We start from the raw sequence: 13,878 nt of genomic DNA on the forward strand, positions 1-13,878 counted from the left end.
TCTAGTTCTACAATGGGCAGTTTCTCCACAACTGGCAGCCTAGCATCAAGTTCTTAGATATGATCCCCAATTTCCATACTAGCCAACAGCACTACAAATGTGGTTATTTTTAGCACTGAGCTTCCCAAACAATTAAAGGTCTGGAAAATTCCAACCACAAATCTGGCTAAAAAGAGGGTGGTATTTCAAGCCAAAAGGTTGAGCACATGATAAAGAAAAAGATGACTTCTCTATAAGAGGAAATGAAGGCTTATGATATGGTGGTAGGAAAAAAACAGTAAAAAGCAGATTAAAGTAGGTTTGGTAACTGGCATCTATGGAAACAAGTTTTTTATTCAGTTTTTATTCAAATTTATTCAGGTCAGTTTTTGAAATGTTTGTTTCCATCATAACCATGCCTACCCCCTTCAACATCTCTTTTCATCTCCTTCTGGGCAGACAGGAAAACCCTTCTGGAAAGCTAGTTAAAATGCTCACTCACTGCACCTTCTTCCCTAGCTTGTTTGTTTCTTCCTCTATGTTTCTGCTTACATAAGATTAATCTTAGCTTCTGGGGCAGCTAGGTAGCACAGTGGATAGAGTACTGGCCCTGAAGTCAGGAAGACCTGAATTCACATATGACGTCAGACACTTAATAATTACTTAGCTGTGTGACCTTCGTCAAGTCACTTAACTCCATTGCCTTGCAAAGAAAAACAAAAAACAAGGCCACACAGCTAGGTAATTATTAAGTGTCTGAGGCCGGATTTGAACTCAGGTACTCCTGACTCCAGGGCTGTTGCTCTATCCACTGCACCACCTAGCTGCCCCCGGGGCTATATTTTTTGAAACAAGGAATGGCCCAGTATTGTGCAGTGGCTGTCAAAGCATGATGAATGAGTAAATAAATACTTACTCTTGCAAAGACCTGTCTGAGTCAAAGGTATATGCAGTCCCTAGGTCTGAATCACAGGACATGGGCTCCTCAAAGTGGGCAGGGCTCCTGGTACCATTCTCTTGGAGGAGGCAACTGTCTGAGTTCAGGCTGCAGGACAACTGAGAGGAGCTGGCTGTGTTGAGGCTGAGAGAGGATGAAGTCAGCTTCATGCCACATCTTATCTTATTGCTTGAGTGTTGGACCTCAATGTCCTCAGAGCTTGAAGATTGTGAAATGGAGTCCAGGGACTTCTTCCGGGATAATTCTACACCTCCAGTTAGAGAATCCAATTCTGAGAGTGGGCAAAGGCCAGACAGTGCTAGTGGAGTTATGGTCCACTCATTTAAAATGGCAGATTTATAGGAGAGTTCAAAGGACAAGGAAGTCAATCCTTGTAATAAGCTGAGGAAGATCTCACTCTCCTCAGGATCTAGTAGCAAGGCCGTTGGCTGATAGTACTTACAGAGCTGAGACTTCTCCTGTAGAAGCAATTTCAGGTAGCACTCCAACAGTCCATCATTCAGGGCCAGCCGCAGCCAGGCCCGGCAGCGACCAACATCTGTATTGATGAAGGTCAAATGCTCTAAATCGGTAATTGTGTTTCTAGAAAATAGGAGGAAAAAGTTCATTTCAAACAACTCAATCAGAGCACAAATGAGAGTAGTACAACTTTATATACTAAGCAATAAATAAACTCATACAATTACTCAAATAGGCAGAAGACAAACTGTTCGTAAGTGTTTTTGGAGACTATTATCTATTAAGGCTAAACTTAAGCGACATAGGGTATGTCCCTGAAGTCTTAAAGTAAAAACAACATAGATACCAAAGCTTTGTGTGATTATTCATTAATCTTACCTCAGGGTCTGTCATTCATTCAAAAAGCACTATCAACTACTTGCAAGATGTACTTTGATGGAAGCAAAGATATTAACCCTCATAATCCTTGCCCTCAAGTATCTTATGGATCAGTAGGGTAAGGTAAAAAAAATGCAATTACCTACAATACAGGGCAATATGAGTTAAATTGAAGAATTTAAAAGCTTTAAGAATATAGAGAGATTACTTCAAATTGGGATAAGTACTTTTATGTACATAAAGCACTGTGCTGACAATGAGATGGGATTTCAACTGGAACATTCTTTTGTGTCCTACACCTATACAGCACTTAGTACAGTGCTTTATATATAGAAAAACACTCAATAAATAGCTCATTAATGAATACCCCATATACAATACCTAGTATAGAATTTAGCTGGAAGTGTGTCCTCAATAGCTAGACTTCTAGTTCACTCAGTCCTGATCCACTGTCTCTTACTTTGCATAAAATATGCAAATGCTTCCTAGAAAGACATCATTCTTTATTCCTATGGTATTTTATTTGTGGATTTTTCCAGTAGATTAGATGGCAGTATCTCCAGGTACTAATACCACTCTGTGACATTCCCTTTCCAAAGAAAAATTCATCTAAGTTCCTTATGCCATAGTGTTCTAACCTGTGAGTAATGATTTTCACGAGAGGCCAAAAAGCTGGCTGAGGCAGAGGTGTCTGGCCACCTTTTTTCTTCCTCTTTCCTCCAGTATCACCCTTGATGTACTTAGTTTGCAGGCCATGGATAAACACAGCCTCCAAGGCACTGCACATGATGTTAGCATCTCCATCTTCGCTGGTGACAACAGCATCAGAAGCTGCATACTGTTTCTGCAATGCCTTCACAGACCCCACCAACTTCTTCTTAATCACCTAGAAAGCAGTCAACATACCATAAGCCTTTAGAAAACTAGCCCTTCATGGCCTTCTGAGGTCTTTCCTTTTATCAAATACTCTCAAAGTATGGGTGTCAAAACAACAGACCCTGTCTGCCATCAACTAGCACTTTGTAAACCTTTGAACAGTCACTGGAGTTCTTTGCACAGACTTTTTAAAAATCTTAGGCATAGTCACCTCATTCTAGGTCTCCATCTCTTCATTTACCAATCCTCCTGAGCTACTCCACCTTCTATTTTACAAATGAACAAACTGAGGCTCAGGATCACTCAAATAAAAAATTCCATTAAAAAAAACTTGAATTTACATATTACTTTAAGGTTTACAAAGGGTTTTCCCAAATGAATTCTGGGAGTCATTAGTATTGGGGCTGAGGGGGCTGATATCACAGCTACCTAGTGTCAGAGCCAGAACTGAAACAATGGTTTCATGACTCTAAGACCAGTGCTTCATTTCTCCAAATGTGTTATCGTGACTATACTGTGCAAAAGAAACACTCATTCACTTGTACTACGTTAAGAACCTAATAAATTATGCCAAAGAATTGATGAGGGCATACATGGAAGGGAGGTCTTTGACACCAAGTTCTGACTAGATTTAGCCCCTAAATCAGTGAAGTCAGTGCAGGAAGCCTGGCAGTCAATCACGCAGGAGAACAAGTAAGAAAAGAGCATTCTCTACCACCATATAGCTAAACCTATTGAGGTTCAGTACAATCATTACTCTTTGGTTTTTTGTTTTGTTTTTTAGGTTTTTGCAAGGCAAATGGGGGGTTAAGTGGCTTGCCCAAGGCCACACAGCTAGGTAATTATTAAGTGTCTGAGACCAGATTTGAACCCAGGTACTCCTGACTCCAGGGCCAGTGCTCTATCCACTGCACCACCTAGCCACCCCAATCATTACTCTTAATGACTCTCCCACCATGGTCAAGCCTGAGACCTGAAACCAGATGATATCTATGAACCTAGCTGGGCTCATGTTTTCTGCATATAAGAAAAATAAAAGGGGTTGATCATGGATCACTTGTGGAGGTAACATGTATTTTTAAGTTAAGATTACTTTAAAAAGCAAACTACCTAAAAAATTCTCACCTAGTTCTATTTATTAATCATAGATTGGTTTCGACAGAATAAGAATTTCCAATGAGTTGCTCAGACAACAAAAACAGGGGATTCCTTCAGGGATGAGACTCAGGTGATGACTTTTTATTTTGCAAGTGAAATATGCTTAACTACTTCCATGAGAAATTACTGCAATTTTGTTAGAGAAAAGTTAAATACCCAAATCATCTGTCCAGTTTTTCCATCTTTGTCTCCACCTCCTTTTCTCCTCAACCTGCTTACCGGAATAGGTGCTTTAGGGTCTAGTCCGATGTCCACAGTTGAAAGCATCTCCAGTCCTCCAGCAAATCACCTAGATCATCACATGATAGCTACTGCACAAAACAGCATCCACAGCACATAGTGAACCCAGCTTCTCATTTCTTTGTATGTCTCTTCCCATGGTTTTCTTCCTCTCTTGCTATTCCCCAATGCACCTACGGAAGGGGAAGCCTGAAGTCAACAAACTGAAAAAGAGAAGTGAAAATGGAAGATTTCTTTAGGAGGGGAGAGGGAAAAGGCTCTGGGAAAAGAGGGTTCAATAGAGATAAGTCAGCTCTAGGGACAGCAGCATGTTAACTTTTGTTCTGCACCTAAGGATAACTAAGAGTCTTGTAGGATCAGGAAGGGAGCAATATCTATTTCACAGAATCATGAAATTTTGAGTTGGAAGGTCATTTTCCCCCGAATTTAATCACAAAGCTGAGATTAAGAACAATATTACCAAGGCAGAGAGCAATAAAGAACATGACAGTGACTCAATAATTCGGAATTCACATTCAACCTACAATGTAGACTAGGCACTGTAATTGCTTCCCTTACCCCCTTACCCCAGTACTTTTTTTTTTTAGGTTTTTTGCAAGGCAAATGGGGTTAAGTGGCTTGCCCAAGGCCACACAGCTAGGTAATTATTAGGTGTCTGAGACCGGATTTGAACTTAGGTACTCCTGACTCCAAGGCCGGTGCTTTATCCACTATGCCACCTAGCCGCCCCTCTTACCCCAGTACTTTTATCTTTCTTTTTTTTTTAAACTTGTTGAGCAGAGTCAAAATGAAAGTTCAGTGATGCTGCTGCTTTTGCTTCCCCTTCAGGATAAGGGTTCATTTAATTTTAAAGTGTAACTGTTTTCTTTATTACTTTCTGCTAATGTCTGAAAAGCTCCCTTTCCCTCTATCCCACAGTGTCAAACAAACGCACAGTACATTGTTAGCATAGGTTCGTGAGAATCACATTCCTAGGCCTTGGTAAAAAGAGATTATCTTGAAGATGGGACAGGACAATGTTATCAGGATATTGATTTTTTTCAAGCAGAGAGACTCATGATTCTCATTCTGATGATAGTTGACAGGTAGCCTGGTCTCTCTATCATACCCACAGTAATCAAATAAAAACATATTTGTGGTCCCAATTATGGACAATAATCTGTAGGGGGATGGGAGATAAAAAGACATAGTGATATCTACTTACTATCCAGTTGGAAAGATAATACAAACATACTGAATAATAAAAAACTTATGACAGTAATACAAGGAAAGACAAAAGTTTATGATTAAATATCAAATTAGAGAGTAACAGAGAAATAGTTGCTAAAAAAATTCAGGAGAGATCATTTCAGGCTTGAGTGTTTAGAAAGACTTTAAGAAGTGCTGGAAAACATACCTGAATCTCTACTCCTGGGAAGGCTGAGGTTGGTGGAATGCCTCGAGGCTGAGAGTTCTAGGTCACAGTAGTGCTAAAGTCAATCAGGGGTTCTCACTAAGTTTGTCTCCATTCTGGGGAGTTCTCAGGAACAGGTTGCTACCATACTAATTTTGGAAGAGCAAATGGGCTCAGAAATGTCACAAATAAAAGCTTCTGTGAGTCTCTCTACTATCATTCCCATAGAAATCAAATCAAAACACCTATTTATTGTGAACCAATCACCTACAATAAACTGGGACTTAAAAAGACACTGGTGGTACCTATGTGGATGGTACTAAGAAACTTATCATCCACCTGGAAAGATATATAACAGAAAATTTAAGGCAACAAATAAAATAACAAAGGCCTGTGAACAGACACTGCATTTCCAGCCTGGACAAGACGGGAGAACCAAACAAGAGATAAAGTGAAAAAGTGAGAGAGTAAGGAAGAAAGAAATAGGATTCAGGTTTGTCCTTAAAGAACTGGTAGGATCTGAATAGGTTATGGCATCACTTCAGCCAAGTAAATGAAAAAGTGAGTGAATGTGTTTGTGAGTTTGTGTCAATGCCCATTCTCACAATTATCATACTCTCAACTACTATGGAGGAATGTGGGAACAAATGGTTTTCAATGCCACAGGTAAATATTTTGATGCAGCTAAGGATTACAGTCTGTTTCTAAAATTACTCTTAAAAATCAAACTGCCTTTGTTTGTTCAGAACTTCCATAATGCTACCTGGGGCCAGCAACAATTCAAAAGATTAAAAGATATTTCTCTTTTGCATAGTTGGTACCCAAACCCTCCCACTCTCATGTTGCCCAGGGACTCTCACTCAAGTCTATCTTCCCTAGACAGGGTTCATGCTTCTAAATTCTTTCTCTCTATTAGTGCCCCAAAATTCATTTGAGGGGCAGCTAGGTAGTGCAGTGGCTAGAGAATTTTTCTGCAGGGTATATTGATATTTGGAGAAGGGGAATACTCTTCCCACTTCGAATCATACTATTTATGTCAGCCTCCAACTTTTCTGGCCTTGTTACCTCTAAGTCTTTCTCACACCTAATATAGATATAGTCAAATCATATTAATTGAGGAAGGTAGAATAGAATGTAATATAGTATATAGATGAAGGCCAGTTTCTTAAAAAGAGAAATCAATTTTATTATTTCAAAATAAAGAAGCAAACTACTAATTGTTAAGGGATGTACTACTGATTTTGCTTTAAGAGAAAAGATTTCAAAGTTAACAAACTAAATACAAATTTGGTGCTAACATAGTTTTAAAAGTGTTTAAAATTATTCTCTTGGAGAAGAGAATTATTCAAATTTCTCAATAAATAGAAATTATTCAAAATAGTTATAAAACATAATATCTGAGAGTAAAACTCAATATTTATATCTAATAGAATTATAAAACACTATCAAAATAAAGGCAAATAATTGGAATGCTCATTGTTCATGATTAGACTCTGACAACATAATAAGAATAATAATAAAATTAACTGTCTCCTTTAGTGCTTTAATAAAGGAGTAACTTTATGGAATAGAAAGAAATAACAATATTCATTTGGGGAACAAAAGACTAGAATCAAGGGGAATAATAAAAAGCAGGAATAATTACCTCATTTCAAACTATATTATCAAGAATGACCACCTCAAAAAAAAATTAAGGAAGGGTAAGAGTCTCAGAATTTCTCAGGGACCAAGACGAGCCTCTTTTGAATAGTTAAAAAAAAAATCACTCTGGAAGGGGAAGACAATTGCTATTTACATTCACTCTGAATCTGAATCAATAAGTGAGTAGGTAGGGTCCTACATCTACAAACTGGCTTGAGTTGGTCCTTCACCCCTCAGTATTCATGCCCCTCACACCATGAGCTCCAATATCCAAGATAGAGGCAGTCTAGGTGAGTGGAGAGAAAGTTGGCCTTGGGAAGACGCTAAGGCATAGTCAGGATATCTTGCCTCTGACAAGATTACTGGATTAATGGACTAGGCAGTCCATTTGTCTAACTTCTCAGGCCTCATTCTTCCTAAATTTGTCAGTTATAGGTGATCTGGAGCTCTATACTGAGAGAAGCTTCCCATACAGACAAAATTAACATGCAATTTCCCAGCAACCTAAGATATGACTGTGTTTACGTAAGCCTTTGTAAATAGATGGAGCTGACACAGCTCAAACCCGTATGAACACTCTTCGAATTATCAATAATCATATAAAAATGCTCCATGTTACTAATAAGAAAAAAATGCAAATTATAACTCAGTTTTCACTTCATGTTTATCAAATTTGCAAAGAAAATAAGGATAGAAATAGTTAATGCTGGATAGTTTATAGGAAAATATGTACATTAATACACTGTAAATTGATCCAGTCACTCTGAAAAACAATTTAGAATTATCTCACTAAAGCACATATATTTCAAGAAGGTAAAAGACATTTTTAAAAGTTCTCATATATACTAAAATATTCACAACATTAGTTTTTTTGTTAGTGATAGCAAACAAAAACTGGAAACTAAGGGAATGGCTGACCAAACTATGATATATGAATGTAACAGATATTATGTTACAGGAAATGATGACTATAAGAAATTCAGAGAAGCTTGAGAAGACTTGTATGACCTAATAAATGTGAAATAAATAAAATCAGGAGACTATATAATAAACAATTACTACAATAAAAAAAAGTCACTGAAAGACAGTAATGATTGATTTTAATGACCCCAATATGGAACAGAAAAATATATGACACGTTACTCTCCTGTGAATGGGGGTGGGGAGGAGACAGACTGTAAGTGTGGTATTGTTGCATTAGTATTTTTCTTCCCCATCCTTTCACTATTTGTTAAGATAGCCTAGTAGACCAAACCAATAGCACAATAAAAAATAAGTCACAGTGCAAAGAAGAAAACAACAAGCATAATTCATTCCCAAAGGGAATAGGGAGAAGTGTGCATGCTGAGGGAATAAGAGGAAATAATGAAAGGAAATTCAGAGGCTTTGCAAATCACAGTATTTAGTATATGTATTAAAGTTCTCAGTCAAACAGCTGCACTATTCTTCTGCTTCCTCCTCTCCTGTTGTGTCATGTTGAAAAAGAAGTTCTGTAAAAGCTAATGGCTGAAGTGGTAACAATTAAGACAAAACCCAGATGGCAGCCATAATTTTCTACAATTTTTTAAATTGTGTCAACATGTGCGCAATAGATTTAAGCCCACAAACATAAGACACTATTTTCTGGAATTCACTGTATACCTTCCTTCCCAGGATGTCAAAGTCATTCACCTACCCCACCTCTATTCCTACCAAGTCCCTAGATGAATAAAAACAAACATATTAAAGACTTATTATGATGCCTAAAGAATCTCTGGTGGAGCCAGAACCTGCTAGTTCCTATTCCCCTGGCCTTTTCCATTTAGGCATCCCATCCACTTCAACCCCCTACACTTAGGACACTTGTCTTTGAATCCTAGGACCAGAAGAAAAGGAACATGATTTAGAAAAGACTTAAAATTGAAATGAGGAAGTGTAAAACCTGGTGATCTCCACTAATGGCTCTCAAAATGTTAAAAATCCACTAGAAAGAGGCAGTTTCTATTCTCTAGATAAAAGTTCTCAACCCTAACCACCCAGCACACAAGCAATCCCTGAACAAGAGTCTGGAATGCAGTTATTGTACCAATGCATGAGTCATGTTTTTTCTACTGGAAAATAATGTTCAAGTTATTTTAGTGATTCAGAGCCCAGAAAGGCAGCTGATCTTCTAGACATGTGAGGATCTATCTTCCAGACATGTGAGCATCCAGCAAGTAAATGCCCTTCCACCTTAAAGGAGTACCTTTGGATCAGCTTTTTGGGGTGTTGGGATCAGGGAAGGCAGTTGCTGCTCTAAGTCCCTTCTTAATACTGCCCAGATCTTTAGTTTTCTTGTAGCATTTTCATGTGATAACAGATTGGCAAAATTTATTCTGTTATCTTCCTACCCTTCACCTCTAGTTCTCCTAGCAGGTGCCTACCCTGTAACTTATTCTTACAGGAATATGCTTTCAAAAGATCCATGTTAAGATGTTAGTTGATAAGGTGGAATACTGAAAGCTCAGCCATTTCAAAGGAATAAAATTATCATGATGTGTGAAAAAGCCAGGATGGGGTTTCAAAGTGAGGAACCAAAGTAGCTATTTTGTGGCAAGATGCCTTCCTGGAAGGCAATCAAATAAAACCTTCCAAATGGCTTCTTTCAGGTACTCACAAAACAGAATCTATTTAAGTGGCAGCTAGAGGGGAAAAGTCCAATCACTGCCTGGATTCTGAGGATATATCTGTCAAGTTACTACCATTTTTCTTTTTAAAGAGGCAACAATTTCTAGATAACTCTCACTTGTCACTACAAGGCTCTCCTGCACCAGTTCTGGAATCACTGTTTGTCATGACATTTAGTGAAAGGAAAAAAATAACCCAAACCTAACAAAAAAGAAGAACTGATCTCCAGTGGTCTCTATACCAATATAATTTTCCATTTCCACATGAATCCACAGTAGGAACTACATATGTCACTGTCTTTTGTATTCATCACTTCCTCTATTATCAACAATTAGATTCATTTCTATTCACCACTAGGTTGGCAAAGTGCTTAGTGTTGGAAGAAGGCTAATTCATTAAGACAGAATGAGGAACAAGTCATTAAGACACCTGCTCACTCCTGAACTGCAGGCATCGCATCAGACATAACATTAGAGTAATCCTTCCATGTATCATCCAGATGTCAGTTAAGAGGAATTGACAGCCTGGTTTGCTGCCCCAGGCAGGGTACATCTGATGTATACCAAGCAGTCAAACTATTTTGATAACACCTGCCATCACAGTGATGGAGACAATGGAAGTTTTAGCCAGAAACACAATTCCCAGGACCAAGTAGATGAGAACTAATGACAGGTCAATCTCTAAAGTCAGTGCTCAGCCATAGGAACTAGACTGTTCTGGACCTAATCACAGACAGATGATATGGAGAGCAAACTTCAAGGACTTATGAGCTAGGATCAAAGCAAGTGCATAGGTGTGCTGGAGTAAGTAGGAGTTGAAGCTGTAGAGGAATCAGGAAGTCTGTAAAAAAGAGATGGGGAAGGCAAGGCTTGGCAGGTATAATCTAGCAGTTATAGTAGACAAAATGGGGCAAGATGGCCCTTCCCCAGTTTAGAAGCCTCGGTCTGGGTCTACAAGCCATATAGAGCGAGTATTTTTATTTACTTTGAATATATTTATATATGTTCTTGCTATCTGCTCTATTAAAATTTAAATTCCTGGTAAGTATGGATTATCTAATTCTTTATATTTGTCTTCACATTGACTCACATAAAGTAGTAATTGAATAAATACTTGTTAACTAAGTGATCTGACTTATGAGGTTGGAAGAAGAAAGGTGCTATAAGAAATGTTGGTTATTGGAAATAGTGATCTGAAAAAGAGGTGGTAACCAGGAACAGACTAAGGTAAGAGAAGGGGAGTGTGGATGAAAGAAGAAAGGGATTCAAGTGAGTTAGAAGATTGGGAGGAAGAAAAGGTGTGAGGTCATATTGCCAATATCATTCATTTGAAAGTGCTCAATTGCTACATCTATTGTCCTTTTATCCCCACCCTTCTTTTTTAAACCTCTCTGAAACATTTGGCAATGTTGACCACCTCCTAGACAGATTTTTTGGTTCTGCTTTCTCTGGGTTCTCTTTTACTTGTCTGAAAGTTCTATTTCATACAAATCTGCTGGATTTTTATCAAAGTCAAATGTATTTAATTGTGGGTATACAGTAAGTTTTGTTACTTTTTCTTTATACTCACTTGATGATCTCTCAACTATTATGTGTTCATTTATTATAAGAAGATGACTATCAGGATATACATACATATATATATATATAAAATATATATATACATATACATACTCATATGTTGGATATATGTATGAATTTCATTCCTAGTCCTTCTGAACTGGATTTCAAATTCAACATGTACAAAAAAGAATTTTTTTCCTCTTTCCTCTTAAAACTACTGTTCTTCAGAACTGCCCTTTTACTGTCAAGGACACCATCGTCCTTCAAAGTCACGTAACTTCAATGTCATGCTTTTGCTGCTGTTGTTGTTCAGTCGCTTCAGTTCTTAGTGATCACATTTAGGATGTTCTTGACAAAGATACTGGCATAGTTTGCTACTTCCTTCTCTAGTTCATATTACAGATGAAGAAACTCAGGTAAACAAAGTTAAATGACTTGCCCAGGATCACACAACTAGTAAGTGGTTGAGGTCAGATTTAAATGAGTCTTCCTGTCTCCAGGCCTGGAGTTCTATCCACTGTACCACCTAGCTACCCCAGTGTCATGCTACACTCCCTTATATTCAATTACTTAACAAAATTTGTCATTTCTATCTGTACATCACAGGCATAAGTCCCCCACTCTCCATTCTCACAAGCAACACACAAAATTAGTCCCTCATCAGCCTCTTGCTTTATTACTGTAGTACCTCCTAATTAGTCTTCCTGCTTCACTTCTTTCCACTCTCTATATTGTTGCCAAAGCTTAAAAACGCACCCCCTTTCCAAAGTTCTCCAAATCCTTTGATTCCCAATGCCCAATTTGGCATTTAATTCTCTTTATAATTCAGCCTTTTCTAATCTTCCTATTTTTCTTACAATAATAATAGCTAACATTTATACGTGCCACAAGAATTCTATGGGAAAAGGTGTTGTTATTATTCAGATTTGACAAATGAGGAAACAGAGGTTAACTGACTTGTCCAGGGTGATATAGCTATTATCTGAGGAATATGAACTCAGGTCTTTGAACTCTATTCTATGTATCATGTCAGCTAGCTGGCTTTGATCATTATCTTTTTTTTCCAAACCTCCCTTATGCTAGGAAGGGTATCACTTTATTCCAGGCACCCGTGTTGTCAACTTCAATGTCATCCTCTATTTCTCACCTAGTCCACGAGTTGCCCCACTCCACCATTTGTGAAGTCCAACCATAAGGGCTCCATCTTCCATCTCTGGGCCTCTGCCCCGGCTCTTCCTCACCTCAGCCAGCCTCTTGGAATCCCTGGCTTTTCTTAAGACTCATCCCAAGCTCCACCTTGTGCAGGAGGCCTTCCCAGGTTGGACTGGACTAGCTGAAGCTAGCTAGTCCCTCCGTCTCTATCTCGTTTATGTATTGTACAAGTCTTTCCTAATAGAATGAGAGCTCCTTGACCGGCAGGCCTGTTTTCCCGTCCCTCCCCCTGCCCCCTCCACTGTATCCCCAATCTTTGGCGCTTAGGGAGAATAAACAAACTTGGTCTTCATTACGTTGGGTCTGGGGGCCCCCACTGGTGGGGTCTGATGGAAAAGCTAAAAGAGATTAGAACCATGGATTTGTGCCGGGGGCAACAGTGGGCAGAGGAGGAAAGGTGTCAACGGGAAAGGGCTAAATGCCAAGGGCCCACGGTGGGGAGGCAGAATCCGTGGGGGTGAGGGGCGTGAGGAGGCCACAGGGAAACGGGCACGGGAGGGAGGGCTCCGGCCACTGGGGAGGGGGCGTCTTAGTCTGTTCCCGGTGGAGTTGGCGCCGGTCTGCGACCTCCCACCTTGGCCACAGCCCAACTCGGACCCCAGACTCACCTCAGGGGCACAAGAGAGCCGCAACTTCCTCCACAGCCTCCTGGCGCCTCTGACCGGAAGCTGCAGCCTCCGGGCCGGTGATAACAGGAAGCTACTACGGCTGCGTCTGACGCCATCACGTCAACCCGCCCACCCTTCCAGATCAGCCAATCGTCGGGCGTGAGGGCCCGTGGGGGCGGGGCCTGCGGCTGGAGAGGCCCAGCTAACCGCCCCAAGGGAGGCGGCCCAGAGGGACTGACCGGGCAAAGCAAGCCCGGGTCCAAGGCCCACCTGTGGCACCCGCGGCTGTGCGGCCGAGCCAGACCCAGGGTTAAGTCTTGAGTGAGCGCCCACGGGTCCTGGTCGTGGAGACTAAGAAAAGCAAAACAAAAACAGCCCTTGTTCTGCAGACTGCTCAAACGGACAATGCGAATGGAGGCTGCGGTGTAGCGGGTAAAACAGACGAGCTCCTTGGGCAGTCTGGGACACTTGGGAGGCTTTCTCCGTTTTTTAAATGCATAAAATAAAGGCATATAAAGAAAACTAACATTGAAATGACCGGTTGTCAAACATTTTTAAAAAGTAAGTTATGGGAGTGTCCAGGTGGTGCAGTGGATAGAGCACCGGCCCTGGAGTCAGGAGTACCTGGGTTCAAATCCGGCCTCAGACACTCAATAATGACCCCGCTGTGTGGCCTCGGGCAAGCCACTTAACCCCCATTGCCTTGTAAAAAAAAAGTAAGTTAAGAATCCCTGGTATGTGTGGATTTTGTGGCAGAGAAGGTGCTCT

General features: G+C 40.0%; 1 protein-coding gene across 2 annotated transcripts in view; it reads right to left on the reverse strand.

Moving 5' to 3' along the window:
• PLEKHM1 (pleckstrin homology and RUN domain containing M1) overlaps nt 1–13,189 on the reverse strand; it is a 37,405-nt gene extending 24,216 nt beyond the window's left edge. The window contains exons 1-4 of one of the 2 annotated variants that reach the window (XM_074224375.1): nt 13,111–13,189; nt 4,028–4,251; nt 2,413–2,660; nt 896–1,519 (exon numbers count right to left, since the gene is read on the reverse strand). In XM_074224375.1, coding sequence (XP_074080476.1) covers nt 896–1,519; nt 2,413–2,660; nt 4,028–4,075 — 920 coding nt within the window. In that variant the 5' untranslated portion in view covers nt 4,076–4,251; nt 13,111–13,189. The remainder of the gene's footprint in view (nt 1–895; nt 1,520–2,412; nt 2,661–4,027; nt 4,252–13,110) is intronic. The other variant, XM_074224376.1, reaches the window with a different exon arrangement.
• Nucleotides 13,190–13,878: the final 689 nt, after the last annotated feature.

Source organism: Macrotis lagotis, chromosome 2 (genome assembly GCF_037893015.1).
Source record: "Macrotis lagotis isolate mMagLag1 chromosome 2, bilby.v1.9.chrom.fasta, whole genome shotgun sequence".
Lineage (NCBI taxonomy): Eukaryota > Metazoa > Chordata > Mammalia > Peramelemorphia > Peramelidae > Macrotis > Macrotis lagotis.